The 18371-nt window shown below is 37.2% G+C and overlaps 2 protein-coding genes across 7 annotated transcripts; one reads left to right on the top strand and one right to left on the bottom strand.

Moving 5' to 3' along the window:
• The first annotated feature begins 1214 nt into the window (after nt 1–1214).
• Nucleotides 1215–6173, top strand: LOC129294458 (uncharacterized). 2 transcript variants are annotated; one of them, XM_054932850.1, is made up of 6 exons: nt 1215–1484; nt 3579–3618; nt 3703–3786; nt 4220–4385; nt 5059–5451; nt 5662–5805. In XM_054932850.1, exons 1-6 carry the CDS (start codon nt 1431–1433, stop codon nt 5666–5668), a joined length of 744 nt encoding a protein of 247 aa, XP_054788825.1. In that variant the 5' UTR covers nt 1215–1430; the 3' UTR covers nt 5669–5805. The 2 variants fall into 2 exon arrangements, with proteins under 2 accessions (XP_054788825.1, XP_054788824.1); XM_054932849.1 differs by having other exon boundaries at nt 1218–1484; nt 5059–5332; nt 5662–6173.
• Nucleotides 6174–7478: 1305 nt separating this feature from the next.
• LOC129294258 (wall-associated receptor kinase-like 20) lies at nt 7479–15467 on the bottom strand. Of its 5 annotated transcripts, none has more exons than XR_008589332.1 (4): nt 14624–15467; nt 14464–14526; nt 11677–14390; nt 7479–11337 (listed from the first exon to the last, which is right to left on the bottom strand). XR_008589332.1 is itself a non-coding variant. In XM_054932474.1 (3 exons), exons 1-3 carry the CDS (start codon nt 15402–15404, stop codon nt 13324–13326), a joined length of 1911 nt encoding a protein of 636 aa, XP_054788449.1. In that variant the 5' UTR covers nt 15405–15467; the 3' UTR covers nt 7479–13323. The 5 variants fall into 5 exon arrangements, 1 of the variants encoding a protein (XP_054788449.1); XR_008589334.1 differs by having other exon boundaries at nt 7479–7873; XR_008589333.1 differs by having other exon boundaries at nt 12320–14390.
• Between the last annotated feature and the right edge of the window lie 2904 nt (nt 15468–18371).

Below are 18371 nucleotides of genomic sequence, written 5' to 3'. Positions count from 1 at the left end.
TTAATCCATACAAGGGTTCTAAATAATCCTAGAACAAAGGGTTTAGCTACTCATAATCATCCACAAGCTACAAGTATACAAAATAAGTGGACCCATTTCAGATTACAAGAGAGGAAAGGGAAGAGGAATAGAAAAACTGAAGAAAATGAGCTCCAAATGTCTTCAAAGCTTCAATCTCTTGATCCCAACTCTTCCAATGCCCAAACCCTAGCACAACCAAGCTCCAAAGGTGTCTAAAAGTCTGAAGAATGCGTTTTGGGTCGAGCTCTCAGCTTATATGTACCTAGCCAACCAATTTCTGATAAATGAAACGCAGCGTTTTTCTGACAGCGGTGAAAGTCGCGAACGAAAGTCACGACTTTGGGACGACTTTGGCAGTTTTACACTGTTTTTACAGCTAACGAAAATTATTCATTTTGCTCTTGATTTCTTCATCCAAAAGCCTTCCAAAAACATCCACAACGCTCCAGAAATGCTTTTAATCAAAACTTCAATCAAAATAACATGAAATTAGGCTAAAAATATCAAATTAAAGCCAAGAACACAAGCCGAAAACAAAATGCACATTTTCCTAATTTGGGCAATAAAAACATATACAATTGAATCAAAATGGATTAGAATCTAAGAAAAATGTGATGAAATAACATGAACTTCTAGAGGTTAACAGATACCCACCTCCATTTTAGCATCCCAATTGTCAAAAAGCCGAATTCATGAATGTGATGATCATAATAATGAGAAATAAATGTGATACATTTTCTTCTTTCTTTTTTCCCGTATATTTCTCTTCCAATGAATTTCATCTATTTGTTTATTACTTGAGTTTCATCAAATCCTACTTTGATAAGGCTAATGCGCTAATAATCAATTAATATATCTTTTTTTCTGGGCTACATATTAATTAAAATATCATGAACATAACACCCGTTTAATATTCTATTACCCCACACTTGCGTTAGAATTCGAACCTTTTAAAATCACGAGTAACTTAAATCCAGTACATTTTTGTTAAAAAATTACATCATCATAATATCTTTTATGAAATATTTATCCATTGTTTTAAAAAATAGCAATTTTCGCCGAAGAACATCCTCGGGGCACGTGTTTCAAGGGCCATCAAGCTGGGTTTGCCGAGCCCAATCTCCATCCGATCACGTTACTCTGGCTGGAAAGCAAGGCCCTGCACTATGTACTGAAAAAAATCTAGGCAAAAAAAAAAAAAAAAAAGGAAAGTCAGAGTTCAGAGGTGAGCGGAGGGAAGAGCTACCCCGAAAAATCCCGTTCCCAACCCAGAACCTGCACCTGGGAGCCCCTCATCTCTGGTGTCGTCTTCTAAGTCCCTCTCTGGAATTCCCTTTCATTTTTGAATTCCCGAGCTTCCATGTCTTCTTCTCTTTGAGCTACCAGGCTTCTGTGTTTCTCCCTACACGATGGAGGAGTCCTACACCGGCCTTCCCACTAGCCATTTGCTTGGTTCAGTTCCTGTTCGTACTTCTCCCTCTTGTTTCTTTCTCTTTCTTGCTTATTGACTCTTGTGATTTTTATGCTACATGATAACGAAAGAAATGAACTGATCTGATGGTTTTAGTGGTGGAGATACTTCGTTATCGCAAAATCTTACCACTTTGTTTCATTTCCGACAAATTGAATGTACTCGACTGATCAATTTTACATGCGAAATACATGTATTGCCCTCTGTACCTTAAATCGTCACAAACTTTTTCTTGTCTTCTTCATGTTCTTTTTTTTTTTTTTTAAACAAAAACAAAAAATCTCTGGTCTTCAACATCTTTAACAGCGCTGGCGTCCATTTGGTATGTCTTTACCTGTGATATCTTTATTGTTATGTCTTTCCACGGTTTACTCGGATCCCTCTGTTGAGTTGCTCCCTCCCATGAAAGACATGGAAAGTTGATATCTCGCCTTTTCTTTTAGAAAGAGTTACGGCTCACAAAAGAAAGGCTAGGTTCTATTGTTTTCCCTTACCGCAATCACTCGGGAGAAATTGCCCCAAAAGAAAGGGTAGAGTTTCACATATCTTCTTGCTAGAGAGAAATTGCCGCATACCTGGCTCTCTCTTGGTCAATCAATATGTTAATGTTGTTTTCCTTGTGCTTTCTCCTGCGAAGCCTGATGCGGGCTTACAGGGTTCCTTTCTTCCTTTCCTTGACTTGCTGTCCTTCCTGATGGCTTTCAATGGCCGCTCTTAGATAGAGAAGATAATGTGAAATGGGAAATATAAGATAGCATGGATAACGGGAAGAAGGGGTTTACCACAAGGCTGATGCATATTATATGGAAACAGCCATCTATGAATTGGAGATGGATGAATTTGTTAAGCATATAACGAGCAGGCAATAAGTGTTCGCTATGGCAGTTTAGAGGAAGGAACAAGTGTGCGGTGTGGCAGTTTAGAGAAAGGAAGTTTCGCACATCCTTTGTTCTGTGTGTTTTTAAAGTAGGAATTGTTTAGTTGTTTTTGTTTCAGGTTTATATTAGTCCATTACCGTTTCTTCAAGGACCAACAATATCGGTTATGGCTGCTCATATTACAGACAGTTTTCTTCGAGGAACAGTTTTTTATTTTCTAGAACAAAAAACAAAAAAATCTGTTTGGTAAGTGTTTTCAAAAAGTGTTTTGGAAAAAAAAAAACTAAAATATTATTTTGGAGAATAGAAAAATGGAAACATCTTTTAGGTGCTATGGAATTATTGTTCTAGAGAATATGAGAAAATGAAAAAAACACTTATTTTTATTTTTTATTTTATTTTCATAGTATGTTCTACAAAATACTAGTTCTCAAAACAATAAAACAAAAACAATTAACAGCCTAAAGCTTTCTAGAAATATGGCTTACTTTCATAATTAATTACAGATTTACGCAGTAACTTCTGTTTCATAAAATAATTAGGGATAAATGACCCCTATTATGTGTAGATAACCTCCCAGCAGTTGATACTTGACAATAAATTCCTTTGAATTTATAAATTTATGCAGATAACTCCCTTATTATTAGTTTATCCGTTACTTTACTAATTGCATGAAGCAGGATGACAAAGAGTTCATCTGCACATGATTTAAAGTTCAGGAAGTTATGTCTACATAATTTGATGTTGAAGGGGGTTATCACCCAAAAAAAAAAAAAAAAAAAGTTTAAGGGGATATGTGTTCAATGATGTCTCATACTTTGTTAGTGAGATAATGGGCTAATTAACGGCAAAAGGGTTATATACAAAAATTTATAGGTTTAAGGGGATTTATTATTAAATTTTAATGGTCATGTTTGCGCATGGCTTAAAATTATGGGAGTTTTATGCAATTTAGCTAATAATCAATAAGAGGATTGCTTACAGTCATGTAAAGTGTAAACTATGGCCCATGTCTTAACATGTGGGGCTAGGGGCCTCTTATGTACTTTTCTCTAATGTGAGATCTTCCATCGGTGGCTTGCGTGTTTCATTGCCTTTCAAATGTGAACCCCATATGAAAGTAAATTAGTATGATCCAAATCTGTACTTTTTCTCAGTATCCCTTCATTTATTTTGTTGGCTTATCCTTATTTATGTTTCATGCCTAGGCTGTCATAACAGAAGAAACGAATGTCACAAACCATGAGGGTATGAAGTGATATCAAAGTTCTTACTTCATGTGTTAAGATGTGTATAATTGCCTGTTATTAAAGTTTCAGTTCTACACTACAGTCCCTGGAGCAAATATGCAAATATTCCCTCCAAACAATGGAGGAGACAGAGGAAGGGGATATCAAACTCTTGGAAGTCCAACTGGTATGACCCTCTGTAAGAGTAGTGATTGGATAATTGTTTCATTTCCCTTTTTTGGCTTGTTTTATTGATTGACGGAATAGTGTACCCCTTGCTTGCTCCCGGATGACAACCTGTATAGCCCCTTTTTTCTAACCATTTTGTTGCCTTGGAATATCTTAGCATATTTTAGCTACGAATGTTTTTTTACAGCTGATTTACTTTCTGAGAATGATATTAGAAGCATGTGAGGGTATGCTTTTAGAAGCTCCTTATGCTTATAAACATGCATGCGCACAAAAAGAGAATTAATGATTGCAAAATAGTATACAGTCTGACTTTATATTATCTTTGATAAGGATAATTTCCTACTGATTTTAAACCATTTGTCATTTATATTTTCGTTTCATGTGGCATTACCTTCCTTGACATATTTCTGGCTTGTAAATTCATGCAGAAGCATTTGAGCAACAGCCAGTAAACGACTGGAGGGGAGTCTTTAGTATCTCATCATACACACAGTATTTCAATGTGGACACAGATCTTGTCTTGAACAGATTGATAAGTTCCATGAATCCAGTTGCTGGAGATTTTTTTAGCAAGATAGATGCTAACCCTGATTTGTGAGTTATGCTTTTTAACTCGTGCTTCTATACATTTGAGCTCAAAAGTGAGGAGATATTGTTCAAGATTCTGAAATTATATTTTGAAGTGTTATGCCTGGAGAACAGTTTTATTGACACTTCAACTGTTACTATAACATGGGAAATGCTTGGACCTCGCACAAATTATGGCATATAATTCTCTCGTTATTTTTTCCTTCTCTGTTCCTTTTATATTTATCTTTATGTTCTTTTTACTGATGCAAGACTAGTCATTTTTCTGACTTAATGCATGCTTGAAATTTTCATGGTTCAAACTTTGGATATTAGGCCTGATTTTTTGTGGTCAAAATTAGATCTGGTGTTTACATTCAAACCTTTCTGCTGACAAAAAAGCCAGAACTCTATGAGATTTTCCATTATTATATTAAAGCTGTTGAAATAAATATACTTTTCTCTCTTTTGAACACTGATCCTGGGCAACCTTGGAAAAAGATGCTGAATTATGACCTTAAAATCTACCAATCATAACGTTATCTCATAATTGTGATACTGCAAGGGAGATACAGCACCTCTAGGCAAATATTTTCCTTCCCTTCCATTTATTGTTTACTTTTAAATGATTGAATAAAATCCCAGTAACGTTGCACATATAGTGAGTATCTAATGAAGCAAATCTTTTCCGTTATAACAGATATGGGCTTATATGGATCTCAACAACGTTAGTTTTTGTTCTTGCCTCACTGGGAAATCTTGCAACGTATCTCATCGAAAAACAAACAGATAAGAGTACTTCATGGAGCTTTGATGTCAGCTATGTCAATGTGGCTGCATGTTCTATCTATGGCTATGCAATAGTTGTCCCGCTGGCATATTACTTCTTGCTTCAGTATATGGGTTCAAATTCTAGCCTTATTCGGTTTTGGTGTATGTGGGGGTATTCCCTTGCCATTTTCATCCCATCCTCCGTGAGTTTGTGCCTTCTCCGATTGAGCTTATCGTTTTTCCCCCTGACTTTGTGTGTTATTATTGGTGAAATATCGTTGAAAAATAGCAGGGAGTGTAAATACATGCATACTAACTGCAGGTAAGATTGCATCATTGGAGAGGAGGGCTACCACATTTCTTCTACTTTCTGCTTTCAACAGAGCATGTCTTATATTTACATGTCCTTTGCGTGTTATCAGAATTTGTTGGTTGATTTCCAAATCGAGCCCTTACTTATGCAAAAGAGAAGTGTTGTAAGATCATGTTTCCTGCTGTGGTCTGATACATAATTCTTTTAAAACTTTTTCAGTTTCTAATGCTTATCCCTGTTGAGATTGTCCGGTGGCTCGTGATAATCCTTGTCGGTACTGCCTCAGCAAGCTTTGTTGCCCTGAACCTCAGGTCTTACGTAGAAGGAAGTGATGTTTCGGTTATGATAATTGCAGCATTTTTCTTGCAAATAGCTTTGGCAATCTTCATCAAGGTCTGGTTCTTTGGATGAGCAGCTTAATGTGCCCTGACTGAGAATACCCAATCCATTGTCACTTTAAGCTTACTCAACAGGTTAGTTTGCTTAAAACAATGATGAATTTCCCGAACAGAATGAGTTTGTGTTTTTTGGATCTGCTAATATAGGGAGGAGTGACCGAGTGGTGCAAGCTCGGTCCTGCAATTTGTCGTGCTTTCTGTCACTGTTCAGTCTGAAGTTTCTTGTTATCAGTTTGGGGAACTGCCTTGTGGAAGACCAGTATAATTTGTTATTTTCTGTAGAGAGAACAATATTTTGGAAAATGAAAAAAGGTTCATGGTTGTAATGGTTTATTTTTGGTAGTTATGGTTGTGGTGGTTTGCCTCTTGTGTCTTGAGTTATCTTGCATGCTTGTAAATGTGTAATGTCTAGACAGATGTTGATCCCATTTGGTGATCGTGCCTGTCCTATGGGAAGCCCAAGGCAACGTCGTTTGCTGATTATGTATGAACCACACGAGTCAGTGTCCATAAGCTTAACCCAAAAAATCAAAAAAAGAAAGTCGTTATATTTAAAACCTGGTATATACTGAAAAACAATAAAGAATTAATAAATATAATTTCAATACCAATTTTACAATTTATTATTTTTATTGAAAGAAAATTAGTCGGTCACTTCACATTCTCTCATGTCCTTTTGATTATTTTTTAACTTAAATTTTTTTTTTCTTTTTATTTGTTTCCATGCAAGTCCGTTTTCATCTACCAAACAGGGCCTTGGTAGATCCTCCACGATGCAACTCGGGTCATGTCCGTCTTCCCACCCACCTTACAAAGAAAATTAAATGAAAGAACGAGAATATAAAGGATTGAAAAAATTAAAATAATAATGAACTAAATCACATTTTCTTTTTCTTGATGATAAGTATGATAACATTTAATATCATATATTATAAATGTGATTATCATTAAATTTTTTAAAAATTTTATGATTCATGATCCTCAAGTTTATAAAATAAATTATTATTTTTCTTTATAAATGCAATAGGTCTCTCCTCACATTTTGATTATGTTATTTTTATTTTTGTTTTTTTAATTTATCACATTTTATTTCTTTTTAGCAATCAAACGGGACTTCAATCCAATGAGATTCTAACTCCCATGCAAGATACATGAGAGTAAAAACTTAACCAACGCACATTACAATTAAAACATTAAAAATGATTATTCCAGCATTAAAAGTGGTTATAAGCTACACCATACCCTAAGTCCCATGTACATACAAAAGGATACAAATTCTGAAGGGATTTCAATCTCTATAATGCCATCATTGGGTAGTGCTAAATTGTCATGACCAATCTCTAAAAGCCATTTTGAAAATTGTTCCAATTTCTCTATCACAAGTTGATGAATATGATGAAAGGCTGCATGTTTTTTGTTAGGTAGAAGATCTTGCAATGATTCCTTATGTATAAAGCATGTATTGACGAATTTACCTCTTGTGCTTTTTAAGAATGACATGTAAGATCTAACAAAAATAACCCCCCCCACCCCAATAAGCACGCATTTCCCGCAAAATGATTAATATTTGCAGCTGTTGAGAGAGGGATGAGAAATGAAAGCAATTCTATTAAGCCGTGATGGTTATCTGTTGGAAAATTGAACAAAAATGAATAATTCATTAATTTGAAAATTGCCACACACGAGCATACAAAATTGTCAACAAGTACACATATATATCCAAGTCCAAAAGAAACAGAGAAAGACAAGGAGTACAAAGTCGGCCCATAACATTGGCCCAACTATTCAACTCTCAACACTCCCCCTCAAGTGGGACTGAAAAATATTAAAGGTCCTAACTTATACAACATGTGCTCATGCATTTTTTTACCAAGAACTTGGTTAAAACATCTGCTTATTATTCTCCTGACACCACGTGCTTTAAATTGATCAACCCACTTTGAAGCTTTTCATGCACACAACGACAGTCAATCATAATGTGTTTCGTTCTTTGATGATAAACTGAATTTGAAACAATTTGGATTGCAACCTTGCTGTCAAAGTCAATATACATAGGAGCTAAATCATAAACAAGCAAATTTGTAAATAAACCAGTAAACAATATAATCTCAGACACAACACTTCTCTCTGCTTTAGCAAAAGACCTTGAAATAGTAGTTTGTTTTTTCGATTCCCAAGAAATAATAGTCTTACCTAGTTTAACTAAAAATCTTGTAACAAATCTCCGAGTTTCTGGGCATGAAGCCCAATCTAAATCACAATATCCTTCTAACTTCATGTTTCTAGAAGGAAAGAAGAGACCTCTTCCAAGATCCTTTTTAAGATGTTTGATAGCATTTAAAACAACCTTTAGATGTGATTTTCTAGGGCTGCTCATAAATTGACCCAGTAACTAGACTGTATAGCTTATATCAGGCCTACTTGTGGTCAAATATAATAGTTTTCCTACCAATCGCCTATATCTAGTAGGGTCCTTTAATAGGTCATCGTTGTCCCCCTTTTCAAGTTCACTGTAAAGCTTTAAACCTAAAATTTATAGGAACATGTCTTGGTTTTGAGGCTCCTAAACCAGTGGCAGCTTCCAAGTCTAAAGTATATTTCCTTTGATTTAGTATTAAACCCTTTTTTGATTTAGCAACCTCAATGCCAAGAAAATATTTTAATAATCCTAAATCCATCATTTTAAAATTAGCATGCATGAAATCTTCAGTTTTCTTTATCCCTTCATGACTATTTCTAGTAATAACAAGATCATCAATATAAGCTAGAACAATAATAAACTCATCTTTATTTAGTTTGGTAAATAACGAGTAATCATGTTTGCTTTGAAAAAACCACCAAAAATTAATGCTTCACACAGTTTTGCATTCCACTATCTAGCTACCTGCTTTAAACCATATAGGGATTTATTTAGTTTGCAAACCTTTTTCTCCCCTTGTTTACTAAATCCCATAGGAATTTTCATATAGACTTCTTCATTTAAGTCCCCTTGAAGAAAAGCATTATCAACATCCATTTGAATTATGTACCATTTATTATGTGCAATGGCTAAAACCTAAGAAGCACCGATACGGGTACGAGTATCGAGTACGATACGATACGATACACGGACATGGCTATTTTTTAAAATTTTAGGATACAGGTACGGCTATATAAATAATTAAATATTAAATATTTGAATGTCTAAAAATATAATTTAAAATAAATCAATGTTTAACTCAGCAAATATAATCCATCTAAATAAAAAAAATTAAATCAATAATTTAGTATTAAATTAGAAAACCTGATCAGGTTGCTCTGCCTCTCTCTCTCTTAGTTCAGAAGTGAAATTAAGTAATAAATATTCATTAACCAATAATGTAATAATATCAATATATATCCAAGATTGAGGGCTCAGCGCAGAAGAGTAAAAGAAGTGAAGAGCAGAAGAGTCGCCCAGGCAGACAGGCACCAATACGTGAAGACTGAAGAACTAAAGATAAATTACCAAGATTAAAAGCTGAAGATGGAAGAACGACGACTGTCGAAGGTGCTGAGGTAGAGTTCAGACGGTGAGGCAGCGTGCAAAGTGAGAAGTGAAAACGCAGAGTTGAAGAATTATGACGGTCGATGAGGCAGCAAGCGACAAAGCGGCAAACGCGAGAAAAGGGTTGACTGGAGCTGAGAATCCTAGGGCACCAGGTTTCTAGAGTTGGGACTAAGTAAAAAAAAGTGAAAAATGCAAAGTTTCGCGTTCGACCACGTCTGCCCGTGTCAACCCGTCTCGACCCACGTTCACCCACGTTCGCCGAAAACTGGGAAAAGGGACGCGACGTTTCCGCGTCCTGAACACGTGTCCGTGTCGGATACATATCCGACACGGACATGCTGGCCATTTTCACGTATCGGTGCTTCTGAGGCTAAAACTAACAGAACAGTGGTCATTTTTACAACAGGGAAAAAAATTTATTTGACTAAAATCTTTAGCTACTAACCTGGCCTATGACTTATTTAAGGTTCCATCAGTATTAAACTTCTGCTTAAAGACCCATTTACAACCTCGAGGTTTCTTCACTGTGGGTAAATCCATACGTCCCATGTCCTATTGTTTTCTAAAGAACTTATCTCATCTTGCATTACTCTAATCCATCTTTTATCTCTTACTACTTCTTTAGAAGTATCAAGTTCATTTATATCATCTGTCAAAGCTATGAAATCTTTATAGGATTCAAAAATGTTTGCATAGCCAATAATATGTTGCATAGGATATAAGATCTTCTTATTTCCTTTCTTGTCTATTTTGTTCAGACAGTCCATGTTAGAGCAATCATGATCTTTAAGCCCAGCTGGGAAGATTCCTATGTCTAATGGGTCTGTTAATATCTGGGTTGCTGTTTGTTTTATCAATAGAATTAGGGTTACTATTAGGCATGCTATTATTTTGATTTGATTCAATTATAGGCTCACTAACAGGTTGCAAGGGAAAATCAAAAGACATAATAGGATCAGGAATGTCATTAAATATAAAAGGGTCCTACAAACGCACCTGATTCTGTTGATTGACATTACATGATTGTTCTGAAAAAGGAAATTTGCTTTCAAGAAAAACAACATCACGATTCACAAAAATGTCACCGTTTTTAATGTCATAAAGAATATATCCCTTTCGATTCTTAGGATATCCTAGAAACATACATTCTACAGACCTAGCTTTAAAGTTATCTAACCTCCCAGGAATCTTACCATATGCCAAACATCCAACCACTTTCATATTTAACAAATCAAGTTGCCTTTTATATAATATTTCATATGGTGTTTTAAAATTCAAGACCTTTGATTATAAACAAAAGTTTTAATGGCTTTTCCCTAAAATTGAATAGGCATATTAGCCTGAAACATTAGACTTCAAGAAACTTCTAACACATGCCTATGTTTTCTTTCTATAACCCTGTTTTGTTGAGGGGTACGCACACAAGTAGTTTCATGAATAATTCCATTTTTAGTAAAATATGTTAAAACATCATCATTGACAAATTTAGCTCTACTTTGAATATGTTAAATTTTAGTAGAAAATTGATTTGTTATGAGGCAGATGAATTGTTTTAGATAATAGAAAGTTTCATGAGATAAATCCAGGTTGTTCGAGAGAAATCATCGACTATAGTGAGGAAAAATTTGTAACCTTGATGAATAGGGTGTTTATAAGGACCCCAAATGTCAATGTGAAGCAAATTAAAACAAGCAGTTTTTATTTGACTAGAAGGACATGACAATCAAGACTGTTTTACTTTAAAGCAAATATCACAACCAAAAGAATGATAAAATATAATGGGCCTTGTAATGGAATTACATGTTTAAGAATTGAGTCTGATAGGTGCCCTAATCTTAAGTGCCAGATATTATCATCAAAAACAAAATTGCTAGTATGAATATTAGATGGTAAAGTCAAGCTTTCATCTACCAAATATAGACCAGATTCCTTCCTACCAATCATTTTGGTTCTACCACTGGAGAGATCCTGTAATACATACATCAGGAAAAAATGTGACCACACATTCCAGATCTTTTGTTAAGCGAGATATGGATATCAAGTCCTAACAAATTTCAAGTGCATATAGAACATTTTCTAAAATAGTATTTTCAAATATCTTAGCACTACCAATGGGAGTGACCGTGAGTTTATCAGCATTAGGTACCTTTGTTTTAAGTGGAGACCCATTGTATTCCTGATAAGTATCAAGAAAAGATAATTTTCTCGTTATGTGACAGGATGCTCCTAAGTCTAATAGCCAGTGTGGTTGTGCATTATGTGTAGAGGTATGAGAAAAGGAATAAAAATCTGAACCTAAAGACTCACCTGAGTCTTTTATAGTTATTCCTCCTACTGAGAGAGTCTTAGCCGAAAGAGATTGGATTTCCTTCCTTAGTTTATCAATAATCTTCTCATAGTCATTTGGAGTCAGCAGCTGGTGATCAGATGAAAGGTTCTGTTGTGGCTTGGAGGCACTGTGGGAAGTGAAAGCTTAAATTTGATTGGTTCAACTGAGTTGATTTTCTCATTCCCTCCTTCAAAATTTGGAGGGAATCCAATAATATAAAAGCAATTATCCATCATGTGGCCCTTTCTATGGCAGTAAGAACACTCATATGAGGAATTGCTCCTACCACGGCCCCCTGCATATCGTCTGTGACCTCTTGCAGTTGTAGTAAGTAATTGGATGTTTGAAAGGAAGAGGATGAAATGGAGCACTGTGCTTCTTCTTGTGAAATCATAGAATATGCTTGATTAACCGACGGTAGGAGGTTCATAAGGAGAATTTGGCTTCTAATAGATTGGTAGAAGTCATTTAGTCCCATGAGGAATAGAGAGAGTTTTTGTTGCTAAATGTTCTTTGCATATTCAACTGAAGAGTGACATTTACCCATAGGTAGGGGAACCATTGTAGAATATTCTTCCTAAAATTCTTTCAACTTTGTGATGTAACTTGAAATGAACATACCTCCTTGACTAAATGTGTTGATAAAGAAATGAAGACTGTAGATTTTCGTTCCATCGGCGACATCAAATTGCTCTCGAAGATCATTCCAAACCTCTTGGGCATTTTCAGAGAAGGTAATACTAGCTGCAATCTCCTTGGAGACTGAATTAATTAGCTAAGAGAGGACAACTGCATTGCATCGGTTGCACTGACTTTAAAGTGCCTCGTTCTAGGATTCTCTCTTACAAGAACTGTCGATCAAGCCGATCTTGTTCTTCCCTCTAAGAGCTATTCACATGGCGCGATTCCAAATAGCATGATTTGTGCTTCCGATAGGCAGTTAAGCAATTAGGGTTGAAGCTCGGGTGTCCAATGGGTGACTAGAGAGTGGATGATTCATATCGATTGCGGAAGCTGACAATCGTGTGGATTCGCTTTCTGTCATGGTGAATCTTGGAGGAAAAAGGAATGATGATCTGCGATGTTTGTGATTGACGATGCGATTGTTGAGTAAAAGAGAGCAAGATGAACATGGCGATGAAGGGATTGATAAATCAAGATTGCAAAGATGTCAGGTTTAGGGTTAGACTGATGAAACAAATTGGGTCTGTGTATTGACCCGACTTTGATACCATGTTGGAAAACAGAACAAAATTGAATAATTCATTAATTTGGAAATTGTCACACACGGGCATCCAAAACTGTCAGCAAGTACACAGACTATATATCCAGTTAAAAAGAAACAGAGAGAGACAAGTAGTACAAATTCGGCCCATAACACTGACCCAATTATTCAACTTTCAACATTATCCTCTCAGATGCAGAGAACCAGAACATGAGACTGCTTTAGCAAATCTCTGTTTACTATCTTGTACCCAAAAAACAAAATAAAAAAAAATCCTCTGTTTACTATCACTGATTCGCGTTAAAGAAATACACATGCATTTAAATGATAAGCACACAAATAAAAAAGGAGCATTGGAATCTTCCCCCTGAACAGCAACAAACACGGAACAATAGACAAATTAAGTTCGGGTATCTTGTGCGGAGGCAATACCAATGATATAGTCAATCTCCTCAACAACCTCTTTCATCGAAGGTCGGTTCTGCCTGCGCTCCTCCAAGCATCCCAGAGCCAAAAACGCCAAAGCCTTCATAGTATCCACTTCCAAAGTTGTCGCTCCATTTGTCAACCCTGGATCTATCACCTCCATCAACATCTCTTCTTCCGCCATCCTCTGCACATAAACCGCCAAGTTCACATCATCCGCAGCCCTGTTAAAATCTATAGCTTTCTGCGCCGTCAAAAGTTCTAACAATACCACCCCAAAACTATACACGTCGCTCTTATCCGTTAATTGGTAATTCCTATAATACTCTGGATCTAAATACCCAAGCGTCCCCTGAGCACAAGTCGAGATATGGCTCAAATCTGTTTCAGCCAGCCTCGACAAACCAAAATCTGAAACCTTGGCATTTAATTTATTATCTAACAGAATGTTACTGGATTTGACGTCCCTGTGGTATATAGGAGGCACAGCCGAGAAGTGGAGATACGCTAGACCTTGTGCCGTGTCGTGAGCTATTCGAAGGCGATTAGACCAAGTCAGAGAACCCCGCCGTTTGGACATATTTTGGCCTTGCAAGTGATCGAGGAGAGTCCCGTTCTCTATGAACTCATACACCATCGTGGGCTGCTCTAACTCCACACAGCAACCCAGAAGGCCGACGAGGTTGCGGTGGTGGACCTGGCATAATATGCGCACCTCGTTCAGGACTTGGTCGGTGCCTTTGGCGTTCCCGAGCTTTGCGCATTTGACGGCCACGAGGCTGCCGTCGTGGAGAATGCCTTTATAGACTTCGCCGTAGCCGCCGGCCCCGAGGAGGCTGTCTCCGGAGAAGTTGTTGGTAGCTTTCTTCAGTTCTCTGCCAGAGAAGAGCTTGGCGGCTCTGCCTCCCCCGCTTGCATTCAGGATACCCTCTCGCTCCCTGACCAGGCGTTCCCGGGCCTCCTTGATACGTTTGTGGCGTTTGTAGAGAAGAAGCGCAATGACGGCCACTATCAGTGCTGCGCAAATCCCGCTCGTTAAACCTGCGCATATTTGGCGGTTAAGATGGATATTTCGGACGGAATATTTTCCAAGAGGATGCGAATCCGGGCGAACCTGCTATCAGTGCAGTCCGATTCGAAGAGCCGCCGCAACCATTCGGACTTCGACACGTGATTCCTGAATCATGCAAGGTCAAACGCAAATAAATTGCACCCGTTAGTCAACGCCTCTCACGAATTTTGTTAAAAGAACGACGTCACCGGAAACGACTCACGTTCAGAGCACACCCCTTGAAAAGGGTCCCACACGAGGCCGGTGTTACAGAAGCACCTCTTGATGCCGTTTCTCGATGTCGATGGGTCCGGGGCGCAAGTGGAGTTCCCGCCCTCGCAATCCCCCTGGGACCTGCAGATCGGTTCTTTCGGCGACACCCACTGAATTTCCAGCCCCGGTTCAGGCCAGCTGCTCAGTGGCAGGGACGGGTTCAGGTTCACGAAGCTAGAGTAGGCGCTGCATCCCACGTCCCGGACCCGAATCATGTAGGAGTTGCTTGACCCACCGGCCCTGAAAGTACAGCATATAGGCGTGTCCTCGCAAGGAGTCGCGTCTCCGGTGCCGTTGATGTAGGTGTGACACAAGCTGGAGGAGGAGCAATCCAAGGGGGAGAGGAGGAGCGTGTCGGTGCAGTTGAGGTAGACGATGGTGTTGCTGCTGGTGATGTTGAAGGGGAGGGTGCTGTTGAGGCGGATGCCTCCGTGGATCTTATCAGCGGTGACGCAGGTGTTGGACAGGAGGGGTGCGGGTCGGATGACAAGGCGCTGGGTCTGGGGCTCGATGGACTCGATGGGGTAGGAGTTATTGAGGGTGTCGAAGACGAGGGAGCCGGAGCTGCAGCGGATCTTGTAGGAGGGGTCGCCACAGTTGGGAGAGATGCTGAGGGGGTAGGGTACTGAGGTGATGCCGCAGTTAGGGCAGCGCGTGAGGGACAGTCCATAGCCGGCGCATGCTAGCAGCGCCGCCGTGAAGAGGAGAAACTTGTAAGACGTGGATTCCATCCTGCAAGAAATTCAGGCAACACCATTCTGGCGCGCATCTGTTCTTATTTATAAGCCTCCCCAGTCCCCAACCCAACTGTCTAATGTTGTTTGTTCTTGTTTAATTTATATTTTAAAGAGCTCATCTTAAAAAAAAATGAATGAATAGTATTACACAATTTTAATGGAGAGGATATTGAAGAAAAAGAACAAGGAAGATCAATTAAACCGGACGTAAAAACTAATAGTAATTTTCGTAAATTGAGAAAGACTTGTGTAATTTACAATAGAAACAAACAGAACCAAATACCGCGCGTCTACGTACGATACGCGGGTCCTTTTGTTTAAAAAAAATAAAATTGGTCCTTTGCATAGAAATAAATGAATTAAATAACTTATAGTCTCATTTAGTCTTAATATAATCCAAAGTCAAAAAAGATTAGATTGGTCTAGTATGATTAAAAGAATGGTCTCAATTTTGTACAATATTTCACTTTATTTATTTTCCTTTTCATATATGAGAGCTATTAATTTATTTTGACAGAATAAACTCAATTAATATAATAAAATTATTTATAGTCACATAAAATTTATCACAACAATAATTATAAAGTCACAACAATCTCTAACAACAACAAAAAAGTATTTCAATTATAACATAAATGATTTAAATTAAACAACTTTTAATAACATTAAACATGTTTAAAGTCTATTATGTCAAATTAATACCAAATTTCACTAATAAAAGGAGAAAATTATGGGTGATTAATGCTGAAATTTTGCTCAATTTTCATAACTTTACAAGTATAAAATACAAAAAATTACTAATTATTATTATAAATTAACTTATTGTAATAATAATTAATAAATTAATTATAATTATATTAAATAAATTTATAAGACTGGACCGAATCAAATGAATCAGATACTCGATCTCTTATTTAGTCCAACTCAAAGAAAGAATTTGGTCTTTTTTATCTTGAAAGACCAATTTTTATCCAAATCGAACAGAATCGAGTTTGTCTCAAGTTGGATCGAACTGAACTAGATTGAAAAACTTTTGTATGGCCCTAACTTTCAACTAACATCCCTTTCAAAAAAAAAAAAAAAGGTTAGGCAACTCTAGGCTTAACCTAAAATTAAACAAGATTAGATAATTTATTTGGGTGGAACCTATATGTAATTATCCCTAAAATTTATCACAAAACATTAAAATCTAATCATAATAAATCCATAACAATATTCAACAAAACAAAAACATTAATTGCAATTCATTAAACTCAAATTCATAGTATTCAACAAATTGTTTGATAAAAACAAATGGCTCAAATTTTATGTATACATATATAAAATGAAGAGTCTTTAAAATTCTAGTTAGGGTTAACTCACTAAAAATTGAAGGGTAAAACGTAAAATGAAGATAAAATCTTGTGTTTAAAGACTTCAAAGTACAAATTATATTAAAAATAATTATAATTATACTAAAATTACTTTATAGAACTACACTGAATCAAGTAGTCTAATATTTCAGTCTTCTATCTAGTTTAACTTAAAGAAAAAATCAAATTTTTTTTGTCCTTTTAATCTTTTGAATTTATTTTTTTACAAGATCAGAGCGGATTGAAATTGTTCAGATTAGATAGGTTTGGAAAAAACTTTTGTGCAGCTCTAACCCGGGCAGGCAATTTACAATAGAGGCAGATTTTTTTTTTTTTTACTTTCTTTTTAGGGGGGTTATATTAATATTTTTTGAAAAGAAACGTAAGGCCGAAAGATTGAAAGGCTTGACATGTCTTCCCTTCCCTTGTCCAGCTGGCTAAGGGGATACCACGCATTACCGCCGTAACATCGAATTCGCATGTTTTTGCGGGGTTCCAGACTTACAAGCGCACACATACACACTCATAAAATTACAAAATAAAATAATTGTGCCTACAATTGATATTCATATTTTATCGTTGCACTCGATCATCCCAATTCTCCAAAAGCTAAACAGCCTGGCAGGCACGTTTCTTCATTCTCACTCGACGATCTCTCTGAAATCCGAACAGGCATGTATTTTGACTTTGAACAGAACAAACGGAGGCAAGACGCGAGGTTGGCATTGACCAACACCAACCAGCTTTCTAGAAGGCCCCCACCGAATAGTGTGATATTAAAATGGTTTGCCATGGCCTGCAACTTGACATCGAAGGCCAATCAATATCTTCGCCCTAAACTAATACACAACACCACCATAAGATTAAGAGGCGTATTTGGATCTATCACCCCAGTCTCACTCTCACATTTAATATTCACCTACACCATTCTACTCCCATACCATCTTCAGCCCTACTTTTTATTCATTTGCGTGTCTTTTGCTCCTCAATAACCCCACCTCCGCTGACCAACAAACCTCGAGATTATTTTAATCATATGCATAAAGAGAGACTGCCAATCAGGTCCGCTGAAAGACGGAGATTTTTAAATGTGATTTAATTAAATTAATGAAATTAAAAATCAATTTACAACTATATATGGCAGAATCCCCTCGCTCCTTCATCTTCAACATGCATCTGCGTTGCTTTAGGGAGGAAAAGGCATCCCTGGTCACATCTTTAGTACCACCCATTCTTCCATTCTGATAGGTGAGCCAACCCATTCACGTGACACCTTCACTGCCCTTCATGCCTTCACGACCCTTTGTGTTCCGTAGAATATATATCTCAGGGCAAATCTATGATAACAAGTAGAGAGAAAAGAGAATGCAAAGCCCGCAAAACAAGAGCGTGGGCTTCTTTCAGATGCCTCTTCACTACCCAAGATACAACCTCAAAGACTACCAAGACATGCCTGAGTGGAAGCTCGACGGCCTCCTCAAGGAATATGGTTTACCCAATCATGGTGATTTGGCACTTTTCTCTGGCCCAACCCCTCCCTCTCTCCCTGACTTCAATTCCTCCACCCTCGACAGCTTCTCCATGCTCTACGTATTTTATTCCAAAATTT

The sequence above is a fragment of the Prosopis cineraria genome, unplaced genomic scaffold (genome assembly GCF_029017545.1).
Source record: "Prosopis cineraria cultivar Desert tree isolate PC_DT_omini unplaced genomic scaffold, ASM2901754v1 PC15, whole genome shotgun sequence".
NCBI lineage: Eukaryota > Viridiplantae > Streptophyta > Magnoliopsida > Fabales > Fabaceae > Prosopis > Prosopis cineraria.
This window is presented reverse-complemented; position numbering and strand designations above follow the sequence as displayed.